The sequence below is a fragment of the Pinus tabuliformis genome, chromosome X, assembly GCF_031772625.1.
Source record: "Pinus tabuliformis cultivar Carrire ecotype Pingquan chromosome X, CPIR1, whole genome shotgun sequence".
Taxonomy (NCBI): domain Eukaryota; kingdom Viridiplantae; phylum Streptophyta; class Pinopsida; order Pinales; family Pinaceae; genus Pinus; species Pinus tabuliformis.
The window spans coordinates 517,229,414-517,246,016 of record NC_142308.1 but is presented as its reverse complement, the minus strand read 5'-3'; the positions used below and the strand labels follow the sequence as shown (position 1 = coordinate 517,246,016).

The following is a 16,603-nucleotide window of genomic DNA, read 5'->3' as shown; positions in this document are numbered from 1 at the left end:
AGAACTTCTTCACCGCCATCAATGTCTTTTGATATCTTGGATGACTCGAGTATGGCTTGACGTGAAACTCACTCAAGATAATCTTCTTGAGCTCACTGCAATTTGACACATAGATCCTGTCTCTAAACCTCACCAAACCATCTGCCGTGAGATGATAGTCTGCATCTTGATCACCTGTATCTGTACCTGTACCTATACTTGTACCTACACATGTACCTGTACCTAGGATCTGCTGTAACCTGTGCATAATCTCCATGTATTTTTCATCTCGCTGTTGTGCTTGCAAGATCCAATATTGTAACTCTGTCCCATAAGAGCTCATAGTTGCTATATGATTTACTTGTACCTTCCTACAAAGAGCATCCACAACCTGATTCTCCTAAGGGTAGCCAACCATCTACTTTCCTGAAATTTATATTCGGCTGATCAAACAAATACCTAAACCCATTGTGATCACTCATCAATGTAAACCTCATGCCAAGAATATAATGCCTCCACATATTCAATGCGTGTATAATCACGGCTAGCTCAAGATCGTGCGTTGGATAATTCTGCTCATGCTCATTCAATTTTCGTGACTCATAGCACACTACCTTCCCTTCTTGCATGAGAACTCCACCAAGTCCTCTCTTGCAAGCATCTGTACAAACTACAAACTCCTTGTCCGGATCCACAATCTTTAGCACTGGTGCATGTGTTAACAACTGCTTAAGTTGCTCAAAACTAGCCTCACATTCTTCTGTCCATTTGAACTTCTTACCTTTCCGCTGCAATGATGTGATAGGATATGCAATGCGTGAGAAGTTCCTGATGAACATCCTATAGTAACTTGCCAATCCCATAAATGATCTCACCTCATCCACATTATTAGGAGTTTCCCACTCCATAATAACCCTTATATTTTCTCGAACCACTGCTATGCCATCCTTGGAGACAACATGCCCTAAATAATGTACCTCATTCTGAAAGAAGTTGCACTTGCTAAGTTTAGCCTACAACTGATTCTCTCTTAGCAACCTCAACACTGCTACTAAATTATTGGCATGTTCTTCCTCATTCTTAGAATATACCAGTATGTCATTAATGAATATAATAAAAAACTTGTCCAGATAAGGACGCAACAGATTATTCATCAAACAAATAAATGTAACTGGATCATTAGTCAAACTGAATGGAACAAAAACAAACTCATAATGCCCATACCTGGTCCTGAACGCACTCTTGAATATATCCTCTTCCTTGATGCATACCTGATGGTATCCCGATCTCAAGTTGATCTTAGAGAACATTGCTGCTCCCTTCAACTGGTCAAACAAATCATCAATCCTCAGCAAAGGATACTTGTTCTTGATCGTTACTTTGTTCAACTGCCTATAGTCAATGCACAATATAAAAGTACCATATTTCTTCTTCACGAACAACACTAGTGCACCCCAAGGCGATACCCTTAGCCTAATGTACCCCTTGTCCAACATTTCCTTCAACTAGAATTTTAATTCAACCAACTCAGGTGTGCTCATTCTGTAAGGTGATTTTGATGCAGGGGCCACCCGTAGCACCAACTCAATAGAAAAGTCTACCTCCCTGTGAGGTGGAAACTCCGTAATGTCCTCAGGAAATACATCCTGAAACTGCTGCAAAACTGGGTATCTTCTTAACACATCAACATCCTCAACTTTCTTACCCTTGTCACTAGAAATGTGTACTACAAACATCACACAACCTTTTCTACAACTACACTTAGCTTGCATAGCGGTAACCATCCTCATTGATGTAGGCTTCTTCTTTCCCTACAAGGTCCTCTTTTCCCCAATATCATCCAGACACTCAAAGGCCTTATCGAAGCAATTCACTTTGGTTTTGTGAAGGTACAACAAATCCATACCCAAAAGCATACTATACGAACTCGATGGAAATACATTCAAATGTGCTGTTGTAGGCTGTTGGCTTATATGGGTCCGACCCAGGTTCGGAAGAAATATTTAGCCAAGCAAATCCCGCAGCTACCGGACCTTTCGGCAATAACCCGCGAAGCATGGACTGAGGTCTCACCTGAGATAGTAGGGGAGGGTGTTGGAACCAGGTTTTCGCACCCTTGGGATGTCTAGATGTGGTTTGGAGGCTTCACGCCCCGTTCTGCAGCTTCACGCTGCGCTGTATTCACGCAAATCTGGTATACCTCTTACTGTCTATTAATGTGCAGTCTACAGATCTAATCTAGAGGAGGAAGTAGTGCAACCCGGATCTACTTTAAAATGGTCTTTAAACATTTATCACATTTATTCAGTTCGCATGTTAAGATTTAAACCCAGATTCACAAGTATTCAATAAGCAGTGTGCATAAATCAAACAGTCTTATTAACCATACACAATTCCAAATTCGCGATAATTCAGAGATCACAAATAATTCGCAGAATGAACTTATCTTTATTTACACTTATCACCCATACAACTAGATCTGCCCTACGCACTCAGCTGCAGGGGTCCGCGCACACAGCTGCGGACTCTTCCAGGCCTCTGCGCACACAGTTGCAGAGCCTCTATCCTCTACCCAAACCCTCGACTCGGACTTATAGATGCTTTCAGAGTGCTTCCCTCAACAACCCATTACAATTTAGATCCAAGATCATGCCCCAACAAGAACTGCCTTTTCCTCATAGAGCTGCGCTCTATTTATACCTTCCTATGGTCCACGGACTAACTTACTTCCTATTATTTTACATTATTTATTGGGTGGACAACCCTTTAACTCGACCTTTTACATTTCGCGCTCCACATACTTCTGAGTTTTTACAATAATTTAATCTTAATTTCTAGGCTTTCTACCCCAAAACCCTTACGCGGGACCTCCGCTACCCAACATAGGCATACCATTTAAATCAAATACATAAGCTCTTACCCAATGGTGAACTCACTTCTTTGTACCTGTAGCCAACTATACCAACCAATATTCTGCATGCACTTCTTTTCTCAAACCACACTTATCCACCAGGTCAGAATTAATATAAATATAGTTAGATCCAAGATCAATCAAAATAGAAACAACTTGATCATAAAGCTTACCATCCATCTCAATGATCGATGCCTGATGATACGCCTACATATTGTCCTATTGAGGGCCAAAAATGTCTACCTCAACATTGGGGGATAACCACCTGGTCCAGACCTTAAAGCAGCTCCTTTTTGTTTGGAGTAGTGGTTCCGACTGGTTTAACTAGGTCCAATTACCTTTTCCCTATCACTATTGGTTTACGATGTATCTTTAACTACCAATAGACAGGGATATTGGATCACTTCTTCTTACTGATCGGGCAAGAGAATGATCCTTAAGTTGATTTGGGTTCAGCCAAGCCACAACTAAAATTTTTCCTCTTTGAGAAGAGGACTTAAAAGAATGTATAACTTAATCTAAATGCAAACTTATTTTATAATGCAAGCAAAAGAAACTAATCCTAATCCTATCTCAATTAGGCAGATATAGATCTAACCCAACTAAGAGCAAGATAATTAAATGATAGGGATTTAAATATGTCTGGATTTTAGTTAATATCAAGCTAATGAAGTAGTTCAATTAACTGGCATTTGTGAATACCGAAACACATCCTATTGAGACCTCTTAACTGAAATAATAAACCAACAACACTTAGGGAGTAGTTCACAAAAATGATATTGATTGTCAAATCAGTAAATCCAATAATTAAACAATAACATGCGGAAATAGTTGACAATGCATCACAACGCATCACTATTTAATAAATCAGTTTTATAAGACAGATTTCTGAGTAAATAGTTACTCAGAAATCAGAATTTAATCCATAAGAGCAGAGATACATAATAACAACATTGAGACAAATTACCCATATCAACACAAGTGCACAAACATGAATAAAATAACACATTCTTGTTATCATAAAAATGAAACTAGTATTTGAAACAATAGTATTAGAAATACCAATTTATTGAATCCATTTCTCTGACCTTGGTCTCCAACAGTGCTTTACATTGCATGAACTTCTGCTTTTAAACTAGAGCTTCAATAATGCACACTCTGCCCATTATACATAATTCAAGATACAAAGGAAAAATCTTCAATGATCCTTAGATCTGAATTTTTCTCTCCTCCCTCCTACAACTCTAAATTCCTATTACAAAAGTGCTTTTAGAAGTCCAGGATTGCAGAGGAGAGCTGCCTTTATTACATTCTGGAATCTGCTATTTATAATATTTCCAAAGGTATTTTTGAGAAGAAAGTTTTTTGAAGAATAAATCTGCCCCATCAATCTTTATTTGCTCAAAATTCCAATCTTTAATTGCTGGAACATTCTCATTGATTGATATCTTTTTCTCCATATCTCTTCTACTGTTTTCCTGCAAAAAGAAATCAAAATAGATTAAGATGCAACAATAAAATCAAGATGCCATTTCTGGCATTAAAACAAATCCAATCAATTAATTAAAAATGAAATCTGAGCTTTCTATTGATGCATATGATGATTTTAATTGGCCAAGGATATTATTGATGAATGAATCTACATTTAGAAGAGGCTTGGGCAAATGAAAATGAAGAAAATAAAACTCAGAAAATTGATTTTGTTTAAAACTTCGGAGCTTGATCTTCTGCCTGATTTTAGACCCAATAAATGACTAAATCTGTTAGTGAAACCTCCTTGGAAATGTTCTCCTTGATTTTATCTTTCCAATGAGCCATTCTGGGCCTCATTTGGCCATGTAAAACTCAATCTATGAGCTTCCAAATTTGATGAGTCAAATCTGGCATAATTCTAGAAAATCTGTTGCTAGGCTAAAAAAAATCAAAATTTTTAATTAAATTCTAATCCTAAATTAAATTTTAATTATCTAATAATTAATTAATTTTTTTTTTTAACTATAACGGGTAGAATTTATTATTTGAAGTATGGTTGGGCCTAAGCCTAATCAACCGTCTTTACACAACTTTTCCTTGCATCTAAATGCTTCTTGTTCAATTTTGCACTTGAATTAAGGAATACAATATGGGATAGAGCTTTTATCATTGATGTTGAGAGCTCCCGGTTCTAAGAGACATCCTTTGTTTGCCATTTCATCCGCCTCACTATTCAAACTTCTGAGAATATGATATATTTTGAAGGAAGTGAAATCTTGCAGAATTATCTTTAACCTTTTCAGAGACTTGTTGAGAATGGCGTTGTTGAACTGGTCGTCTGAGGTGATCTTCTTAATGAGGATTTCAGAATCTCCGAATGCTTGGCATTCTTTGATGCCTTTATCACAGACAATTTGGCAGGCTTTTGTGAGAGCAAGGAGCTTTGCCTGATTGTTTGTGCGAATACCAAGCCCCTATCAAAAGCGAACTTTTCTGGGATTGTCTGAGAAGTAGACGACTCCTCCAGCTCCCGCAGCCCCAGGATTTCCCTTGGAGGCACCGTCGAAAAAGATTGAAGTTGTGTTTTGGGTCTTCCACCAAGCTTGAAAGGAAGCTTCATGTTCTCTAATTTTCCAAGATGGATTGGGGAGGGGGAGGAGGAGGGAATGGGCTTTACTTTTGGGATGAGGGCTATGAAGGTTCAGCCATGCCTTTTCTGTGGGGAGGAGTCTGATTTTTGGGAATGCAGGAGGACAGTTTCAAGAAGAAAAGCTTTTGAAATAAAGGCAAATTTAGCAGGAGAGCGAGTAGAGTTGTTGAAGATCGAGTCATTCCGGGCAAGCCAGATTTCCCAACATACAAATTTGGGGATGGAGAGCCAAATGTGAAACCAGAGTGAATTTTTGGGGATATTATGAGGATAACATTGAAACCAATCAGTAAAGAGATTTGCCACGGAATTGTGCTGGGGAGGGGAGGCGTGCAATCCAAGAAGAGTTAATTTCCAAACTTCTTTGGCAAAATCACAATCAATGAACAGATGAGAGGCTGTTTCTCCAGAGTTTCTGCACATTACGCATCTATGTGGCCTAGCGATATTTTGTTTTGACATATTTTCCCCTGTGAGTTGTTTATTCTGCATAAGAATCCAAAAAAAGAAGTTGACTTTGGGTAACCCATTGGTGTTCCAAACATGTTTCCATAACGCTGGAGATCTAAGTCTGTCTTTTTTGGGCTGCAGGGCAATGTAACCCAAAGCTGAAGCATAAGATCCGGAGTCACCCCACCCCCATCTGTCTGTGCTGTTGCGATGGACCGGCGCTGCGTTTGAGAGCAACATTTTGAGTAGTGCGAGATGATTGTGGAGCTGCGCCAGCACGGGAGGGAATACCCAGTCAACCCACTTCCCTTTACTGTCCCACGCGGAGATGTCATTCAACTTTCGTATACCTGCGCTGTGGAGCCATTCTCTTAGCTCGCGAATTTCTTCGTGGGAGTTAAGAGGGGGGTTGTTCATAATGCGGTCTTTCCAGAGTAAGATTTTCTCCCCGTTGCCAGGTATGCGATACAAGTGATTCCTGAAGCTGCTGATACATTTCCTACAGAGATTCCAAGTATGTGTGCCTGCGGGAGTATTATTCGCTGACAGATGCCTGAGAGAGATCCCCTGCGCATATTTGGAGGTGAGCGTTTCACTGACAGGATGTGTGGGGTCTGAATAGATTTTCCAAAGGAGCTTGCATCCAAGTGCCAGATTAGATAAAGCAGGGTCTCTAATCTGTAGACCTTCGTCCAATATTGGCCGCTTGACAAGATCCCAGTTTGCCAAATGCAATTTACTGTGATTGCCTCTACCTCCTTTCTAGAGAAAGTCTCTCAGGAGACAAGAGATCTGCTCCATTATGTGTTTCGGAGCAAGAAGGAAAGAGGCTTGATAAATGGGGAGAGCAGATAAGACAGATTTAAGTAAGATAATTTTTCCTCCCTTGGTGAGCCAGTAACCTCCCCAGGAGGTGATCTTGTCTTTAATTTTGCTAATGATGCCATGCCACAAAGATCTGTTGTTGACTCCAGATGTGAGAGGTAAGTCGAGGTATTTGATGCTGTCCCAATGGGCGAAGCACTCAAAACCAAGAATCTGGGCTATGGTGTTGAGATTGTGTTGACTTACATTCCATCCAAAGATCGAACTCTTTCTATCATTTATCACAGCTCCTGAGGCTCTGCAATAACTTTTTAGAACATAGTTGAAATTAGCTGCTATTCTAATAGAGGCTCCGCCTAGAAGTAGGGAGTCGTCTGCAAAGAGAGCATGATTTATAGGCTTGAGAGCATTTGCAGTTCGAATTCCTGGGAGTCCACCAGTGTTCATTTCTGCAGCCAGCTTCCTGCTGAGAGTATCTGCCATGAGTATATACAGAAAAGGCGAGAGCAGACAACCTTGCCTTAGTCCACGATGGGCTTGGAAGAAGGATGTTGGGCGGCCATTGACCATGGGAGCTATCCAAGGGTTTGAGATGCATGCTTTAATGAGATTGATAAACTGAGTAGGGAAGCCGAAGGATCGGAGAACTTGGAGAAGAAAGGAGTGGTTGACTCTATCGAAGGCATTAGCCATGTCAAGCTTGATCAGCATCCCCTTCTCTTTCCTCTGTTTGCTAGAGTGGATAGCTTCCTGCACTTGAATGACGTTGTCCAAGATGTGTCTGCCTTTGACGAACCCCCTTGGGAGCTGGATATTAGTTTGTCAAGTAGGGGTTTGATTTTGTTTGCAATGATTTTGGACAAGATTTTGTAAGAGGCGTTGCATAGAGAGATGGGCCTAAACCTGCCGAAAGTTTCCAGGTTAGCCTCTTTTGGAATTAAAGCAAGAAAGGTGGAGTTGATGCCTCCCCCAACCTTGGCTTTTCCAAAAAAACCTTGTATCATTTTCAGCAGATCTGTTTTGATGATGTCCCAGCAGACTTTGTAGAAGTGTATTGTAAATCCGTCTGGTCTAGGGGCCTTATCTGATTCCATTGCCCATATGACCTTGATGATTTATTCTTCAGATAAGGGTTTCAGTAAAGCCTGATTGTCCTCATGGGTGATGAGGTGGGGAATATAGGAGAGGAGATCTTTAGTGTCTTCTATGCTGCCTTAATTCCCTGGACCATAGAGGTCTTTAAATGGTTTTCAGCTGCTGTTTTAATTTGGTCAAATTTGTTGCAGATCTGTCCTTCTTCATTCTTGATCTCAGTGATGTGGTTTCGATATAGGTGGGCTTTATACTGTCGATGGAAGAACGAGGTGTTTCGATCTCCTGCCTTGAGACATAGACTGCGAGATTTGAGCCTCCAGTACTCTTCTTCCCTTCTGAATGCTTGATGGATATTTCTTTGATAAGCTGCCTCTTTGTTTAAAATTTCAGGGGTAATGTGGAGACCTTCCATTCCAATTTGAAAAGTTTCCAGCTGCTGAAATTCATCTTTTCTCTGTTGAGAAGAGGGATTGGGGAGTTTCCTTAGCCACTCTTTTAAGGCTTTTTTGGTGGCTTTTAATTTTTTCTCCCACACATAGCTTGGGGATCCGTTGATGGGGATATCCCAAGCCGATTGGATAGTGTCCAGAAAACCTGCTTTTTCAATCCAGAGAGGACTGAATTTAAAGGGAATAGGGCCAAGGTCTTCCTCAGGGGCCATAATGAGTTGAATTGGCTTATGGTCCGAGGAAAGTTTGGGGAGAATTTTTGATGAGATAAGGAGGTTTTCCAGTAGCAGGGAGCTTTGGATTAGAAATATATCCAACTCGGTAGCAATATGATCAGGTCCAATTCTATTATTGGTCCAAGTATATTTGCCTCTCACCGGGGCAAAATCTAGCAGGTCCCTCTGCTGCATTAATTCCTCTACCAAAGGCAACATCTGATCTCTGCTACTGTTCCCCCCCTTTTTTCCTTTGGCTTCATGACTAAGTTGAGATCTCCTCCTAGGATGATGTTGTTTAGGGAGTGGAGATCTAAGAAATCAGAGAGAGTATTCCAGCATTCTCTTTTTTCAGCATAAATGACAGGAACATAGAGATTGAATAAGGCTATAGTTAACTTACTTTCAAGGTGCTTGAGCTCAGTGAAGATCCAATGTTGGGTCTCATGGGAGTTCAACAGATGGAACTGATCTTCAGACCAGAGAGTTGCAACGCCTCCCGAAGTTCCCCTTGAGCTGACTGCTATGCCTTCGTTCTTCTTCCAATTAGACTTGCTGATATCCATAAGGGCTTGCCCTTCGATTTTGGTCTCTTGGAGCAAGAGGATATTTGAGGGCTCTATTTTCATCAGATCTTTGACCGCTTCAATTTTTGGTTGGGTCCCTAGGCCTTTGCAGTTCCAAGAGACTATACACATTATTTACTTGGCGAGGGATTTGGGATTCCTCCCTTGGTGGATCTTCCTCTAGTATTTCTACCGATAGTCATCTCTATTGTGGACTGGCTGCCTTGCATTTTTAGGCATTTTTCCTCCTCCTCCCTGACTGCTTTGTGGGTCTTCTTGCCTGTTTTCTTCGAGGGTCTCTCATAGGTCTCATCCTCTGAGGAGTCTGAGGGCTTTGGCACTTTTTTCTTCTTTGTTATATCTGCATACGAAGGCATGGAGGGGCTGCCCTGAGGAGAACCAGACGAGGCAGCTCCGCCTCTGTCTTTATTTGCATGTGGATCTTCGACATGTGCCGGAGTGGTCAGATCAGTTTCTGGGGGATCTGGTGGAGAGGTTCCTTTGGGGATTGGGATCTCATCCAGGTCCTGAGGGGTTCTATTATCATTGCTGGGTTCTTCTTGGTTATTCCCTTTTGTGGATCCTTTCCCGACTGCTTTTGCATGGGCAGTTTTCTGGACTGAGATCCATTGATCTCCCTTGGGGATGTGACTCTGCTCTTCAGATTTTTTCTTGCAGTATTTTGCAAAGTGTCCATAGCCATGGCAGTGTCTGCATTTAAAGGGGATCTGCTCGTAATCCAGCTCTTGAATATGGGACCATCTAGCAATTGTGAGTTTTATTGCTTCAGGTAATCCTTCTTCCAGATCTACTTGCACACATAGTCGGGCACAGGAGTACTGATCTTTCCTTACGACCTGATCAATGTATTTACCAAGGGAGTTGCCGATAATTTGGAGAGATTTCTGGCTCCAACAGTGCAGGGGAAGATGGGGAAGCCGCACCCACACTGGAACCGTAGTAGGAACATCCTAGGTTGGATCAAAATCTGGAGACCATTTATTTAAATATAAGCCCTGCGGCCCCATGAAATATGGCCCGTTCCTGAATATGAGACTCTGGTCTTCTGCTGATTCAAGCATGAATGCAAAGAAGCCTTTACCTACAAAATATGATTTGATTCCTTCCTTGATCAGAGGGGACCAGTTTCTCTTGATCCAGTCTTCAACAGATTTGGGCGATGGCCAGAGGCCGGTGAACTGCCCAATGAGCCCTCTATCGGCTAGATTCAATGCAGAGCGACAAGTTTCTTCCTCAGGGAGGGCCACCGTGGGAATGCAGTCTTTTTTCTTGACAAATTTCTGTTGTTGTGCAGAGGGAGGACGTTTGCTGCATGCATATACCATTTTTTGAAAATCGAGGACTTCAGGAGGGAGGGGGGGTTCCAAACCCCCATCGCTGGGCATGGCTGCCAGGAGGGCCGCAACTACTCTGTAGCAGGCATGCGCAACGCTGGCGCGACGCAGAAGCTCTGGGGAGCTAGGTCATGCAACGCAGGAAAAAAGGCAGTATAATTAATTTTAATTTAACTATAAAACAAATTAATTATTTATAAACTAATTAAATAATTAATAATTAATTTTAATTTAATTAAAATTAATTAATTAATTATATATATATATATATATATATATATATATATTAAAATTAATTTATATTTTATAACATAAGTTAATGTACATAAGCCATTTACTAATCAATTTAAAACAACGAATGAAGCCCTTTACTAATGAATTTCAAATCAACTTAAAACGACGAAGGTGAGAATGGCTTCAAAACGAAAGTCAAGGTTTGACTTAATCTCGTATCGGAGGAAACCTTGGATCGGGGTTTGTAAAATTTGTCTCGTTGAGAAATTGCGATGTGATGGAGCGACTGTGTTATAAATTTTTATTATATATATATATATATATATATTTATTATTTTATTTGTGGTCCAAATTTAATAAGGTTTGGTTAAGTTTTAAAATAAAATTAAGTGGGATCTATTTATAGTTAGATTTCCTGTTATAAACTACAATCATTTTGGTATTTGATAATTTAAAAAATGAACTACAATTTGACTTAGTTATTTAGAGAAAAATTAAAAAAATAATAAAGATTCAACTAAAGATTAATATTTACAATAAATGCATTTTTTAAACCAATACGACACAATTGATTAAACTTCAAAGGAGTGTCATTTACAAATCAGTTGACCAAATGAGGTAAAACAAGTATCAATGGAAAGCTTAAAAAATCGATCTCAACAAAACAATCAAAACAAGAATCTAAAGAAAATGAAAAATTAAGAAAATTGTAGGATAATAAAAGTCCTAAAAGACATTTAGCTAAAAACTTTGTAGAAAGGGTCCCCATTGTTTGAAGTAAACAAGTCAATAATGGGGGGGTTGTGTTTTACCACAACAATGGCGACACACAGGAGAAGAACCAGTTATCTATGTTTGATATGAATGATATTTTCTTAAAATCAAAGTAAAAATAATTAGAAGAGAATTATTTTTGAAATGTTTGACTAGGTTCATTAGTATGAATAAAATCAAGAATAATCTTAATGTAATTTTTCTTAAAATTCCTCATAAATTAAAATATTTCAAAACTCTATATCAGTCTTTAATTAGTTGTAGAGATAAAACAGGGGTCACTTTACAGCTTAGCTTTTAAAATATACTCATTTGTCATAGGTAGAGCCACTGCTACGAGCAAACATCTATAGTCTAGACAGGGTTACCTTTTAATCATCAATGATTCAAAATCCCGTCTATTTAAGAATTATTGACGTAAAGATAAATCCATTTAGATATGTTTATATTTCTTTGTATTTGTTTTTTATTTTTTTAGTTCTTAAAATCCATTTTCCTGGTTTGGTAGCCAGATAGTTGACAATGCCATTCACTGGTTATAATTGGACTGAACAAGCTAGTTCGTGATGAGACCCCTTGTCTTATAATTGTTTGCAATCATAAGCCATTACCCTGGTTTGTTTAGTAGTGTTGGTAATATCAGCCTATTTTTCCCCTATGATCATGGTAAGCAGGTTCATGATGAGACCTCTTATCTTTTAAGTTTAAATATATTTTTGGATTACACTCTAAAAAAAGATTTTTTTTGGACAGGGAGAATTATTGACTCCTTAAGAGTTCAAAATGACAATTTCAGAGTTAAAGGTGCTTTGCTGTAAAGTGTCTTTACTTGGTTAAAAATAACTTTTCTTGGCTGATAATAGAATTTTGAAAGATCTTAATAAAATATTGAAATCTCAAAATAATTACAATTTTGATGAAAATAAATTTCTCAGATTTTATGATACTTTGTCAACTTCTCTTGTTTTGTAATCTCTTCTCTAAGTATGCTACCTTTATAATAAGAAAAATAAACTTTATTAAGAGATTTAAGAAAAATCCAATGGTTGAATATTAATCATTCTTTTTCTACGTATACCGACCATTGTTAGGTAACAAAAAGGTCTTTCATATAAATTATAATAGAGTCACCAAAATCATAACTAAAAAAGAAAAAAAGAAAAAAAAAAAGGAAAAGAATTCCTAATCTGAAAAAGAAATCAACAAACAAAAATACAAAATGAAAAAATGTAAGAGTAGAAAGGAAAATCCAAGTTTTGAAAGATAAACTCTAACAAGAATGTTTATACCAATGTCTCAACAAAATGAAGTAAAAGAAAATAATCATGTAATCATTTCCTCTTATTTCGAGATCCAAATAAATTATACCTTGCAGGGTTGTAAGTGTTTTAAGCTTTAGATAGTAGTGATGATAAAATCAGCCACAATGAAAATTTTTTGTCTGATGTCAATCTTCTTGTTTCAAAGCATCATCTTAATCATATAAAATGAATGCTTAAAGAAACAAACTAAAGGTTCAAAAACTTCCTAGTGTAGCTGTTTCAACGAGGATTATCACTGCTTCTTGAAATAAAACCAGGAAAAGAGTATAGGACTTCAAAATATGATCTGGCGGAGGATTGAAAGCTTTTATGAAGCGCTGCAAAACAGATTTATAGATCAACATAATTTAAAAACAAAACTGCAACTAAAGTAACGAAATGGAAATTAATGAAAATGAGTACATGAATCCTACCATTGGATAATTGCATTTGATCTTACCTGAGAGGTATCAATTTCTCCAATACTAATTGACTTCTTCTTTTAGTTAACATTAAAAACATGAAGAAGTCAAACTAACCAAAATTTTCTAACCCAAAATCATTATTTATTTTATTTAAACTAAAGCAAGCAGTGAAATGTAAAAAAGGGAATGTTTTGTGTTCAAGGGAATCGAAATTAAAACAAATGCATCAGAAATGAGAATGAGAATATGCAGTGATGAATGTTCTCAAAATATTATAAGTTTCATATAAACTCCATGATTTTTATAAATTGTCTAGAATTAAGACCAAATCCAAGATAATGAAATTTAAATGTGAAGATAGAGAGGTCTTGAATTTCATATTAATTATGGAATTATATATTTAAAACTGAAATATATGAGAAATCGAAATGATTTAAATATGCTGCAAATTTGTTATCAATTGCTTTAGTACCATAGTGGTTACCCAAGATTGCTTTAAAATATTTCATATAACACAACGCCTTATCAGATGATTCGCATTGCATGTTTCTTCACCATGCTTAAAGTTCAATCTGCAAAATTTCACCTTTGCTGATATGCCATATATCAATTAAATGTTAATGGCATAGAGGCATGCATTGGAGTCTATTGCATCGGAAAATCTTAAGATAAGGTTTCATTTTAATTTTGCGATGCGATATATTTGTTGCAATGGCAAATTTGTGATATGAGAACATGCGATGAGAATATATGCGATGAGATGGAGTGATCACAATATTGAAGAATTGTTATATTGAGGATTGGGGAATAGTCAAATCGTGCTTTGTACTTCGCACATCTCACATAAATAAAAATGCGAAGAAGCGATTGCGATATCGACATATTGGAATATTGGAAAATAGTCATGTCGGAAATGCCAATATGATTCTTGCGATAACGAGAATGCGATGGATGACGTGGCTCTTAGGTGGGACCGGCTTTGGATCTCAAAAGAAATCGGCAATTGGCAAACTTAAGTACAGGATGTAATATTTTTGATACGCCGATATGCGATGAAGAATGGACCCGATAAATTTATTATGAGAATTTTAATATCATATTGGCTTCGAGACATTGGTACTTTTAAACTTATGACCCTACCATTATCGCGATTGAATGGACGCGATATTTTTATGAACTTGATTTAAATTTCATATCGGGTCCAGAATTGTGTGAACATCACAATATTGGTAAAGTCATTTTATCGGAGAATGAGCGAAAAGGAACATCGGAGATGTATGGACTTTGTAGTATCGGCGATATGAAATGTTCCAATATGAATCTTCTGATACTATTTTAAATGTCTATTGGGTTTTCTAATGAATGAAAGCAAAGTTAAAGAATGCTCAAATTCTAATGAACAACAAATAAAATTTCCCTGAACCTCTTGCAAATTTGAAATGGGTTTGCTGCTTACTTCAAGTTTCGAAAACAAATGGAAACCTGCAAATGAAACAGAACAAGAATCATAAATAAACTAAGGAAAATAGAAACTAAATGAAAATGAACTTGTAAATGCGTACCTGGAAGGAAATTGTCTGTAAATTTTACCTCATGAATCTTCAAATTCTTCCTTGGATTTATCAAAATTCTGACTTTGTTCAAAATCATCTCATTATTTATTCTAAATTAGAGTGGGAAATCAAGCTAAAGGAAATCAATTATTCATGTTCAAAAAATTTGAAATTCATAGAATTCATCAGAAACGTAAATGAGAATATGCTCCCTTTTGAATTGCAACAACAATTTATTACCTTTGCTCATTCTGAATTAACTTGAGAAAAATCTGTATTGTTATAGTGACTGTTCAATAATGCCTTTAGTAAATAAATATGATACATATTGTAGCATCAGATAATAAACTAAAGATCAGAATAGGATAAAGCCACTCATTATGAAATAATATATTTACAGGTTCAAATGTGTGCACATAGTAGCATGGACACCCTTAAGGTCATTTTAACCAATTTCAAGGAAAATAACATAAACTTCATGTGATTATAGCGAAAAATTAGACTGATTAATAATAATCAAATTGGTATTAAGCTTATGAGCTCAGACAGTTATATTTTTCACGGGATAATGATGTCAAAAAGCTTTGTATCATTGAAACCTTCGATATATAAATTTCAAAAGAAAATCTTAGAAGGAAATCTCGAAATGAAGAAAAGTGGCTTTGAGGTGATCGGTGCCAAGTGCAAACTCAATTGAATTTAGTCAAGACATTATTCAAAATAGGCAAAGATATAGTCATGAGTAGAGGTATTGCTGCAATAGATTTTTATTTAAAAATGGGAAGTATAAATAAAAAAGTTTCCAATGAGAAGAAAATGTTTCACTGAACGTGTGAAAATGGCCGATTGCTTTGCTTTATTTTTTATTTTTTATCTGCAGAACTATTAAGAATAAATTAACTATATAAACAAACTAACTAAATTAATTCTACTGCTATTCTAACCATATACATGAAAATGACTAGGTATAGTCATATTTTCAGTGTAACCATTCTCTCATTTTAATTCCTTCATATATATATACAGTTCAAATGTTAGTAATAAAAATACAAATCTAATTGAACTAAGATAAATAAATTTGTAAGTAGAATTCACAGTTATTATTAGCAACTTAATTAAAATCTCATTCTCTTGAAATTTCCTTTTCAATTGAATACTAATTGGATCATAGAAATCTAGATGGATTTCTATTAATGATTGGAAAGGTTTGTAAAGAGAAGATAACAGGCTATATTGTGGAGTTGAGCTTTTAGATCCAAAGGCCTGAAAAAAATTGTTAGTGTTATTTGCAAAAGTTAAACTATTAACGATATTTCTTTAAGGAAAACTTTCCAAATAGTTTTCAAATAGGCCAAAAAATGGATGGAAATCTGTTAAATAGAATGGAAAATTATTAATTGGATTAGATTGCTGGTTGGGTTGTGAAAATGCACTCTCTTGTTGACACTGCCTTTGAGAAGAAAGACGCAATTGATAAGAGATGAACATCGATTGAAATTGAAATATTAATAGCTTTTGATGTTCATGGTTATAATATGAAACTTCGATTTCCCAATAGGGCAATGCATCAATTGAGTGTTCACTAGTAAAGTGCTCAATATGCCAGCGTAAAGTGTCAAAAATTTGAAAAATAAAATTAGAAAATAAATCTAAATTTAAACAAAATAAGTGAAAAAGAAAAAATAAAATGAAATCACTATTGGTACAACTAATGTTACAACACAATTGGGATTGTTTTGAAATAATTTTTTTTTCACAAGGATTGGCCAGAATAATGGAATTTGAATAATTGCCAATTCCAACTTGTGAATTAGAAAGAGAATTATGATTATGAGTAGGAATGAGAGC

The 16,603-nt window shown here is 36.8% G+C and overlaps 1 protein-coding gene across 1 annotated transcript; it reads right to left on the bottom strand.

Annotated features, from left to right (window-relative positions):
- Positions 1-4,998: 4,998 nt before the first annotated feature.
- Positions 4,999-9,113, bottom strand: LOC149140956 (uncharacterized). Its single transcript, XM_089451110.1, has 5 exons — positions 8,951-9,113; positions 7,035-7,264; positions 6,040-6,668; positions 5,724-5,928; positions 4,999-5,337 (listed from the first exon to the last, which is right to left on the bottom strand). Exons 1-5 carry the CDS (start codon positions 9,111-9,113, stop codon positions 4,999-5,001), a joined length of 1,566 nt encoding a protein of 521 aa, XP_089307236.1.
- Positions 9,114-16,603: the final 7,490 nt, after the last annotated feature.

Excerpts from the sequence above, each read along its gene's own strand:
- LOC149140956 (XM_089451110.1), bottom strand. The coding sequence starts at position 9,113 with ATGGATATCAGCAAGTCTAATTGGAAGAAGAACGAAGGCATAGCAGTC. Across the intron at positions 7,265-8,950 it reads TGAGCTCAAGCACCTTGAAA|ATACTCTCAGCAGGAAGCTG; the intron begins GTAAGTTAACTA and ends TACTCATGGCAG. Across the intron at positions 5,338-5,723 it reads GGCTCTCCATCCCCAAATTT|GGGCTTGGTATTCGCACAAA; the intron begins GTATGTTGGGAA and ends CGCTTTTGATAG.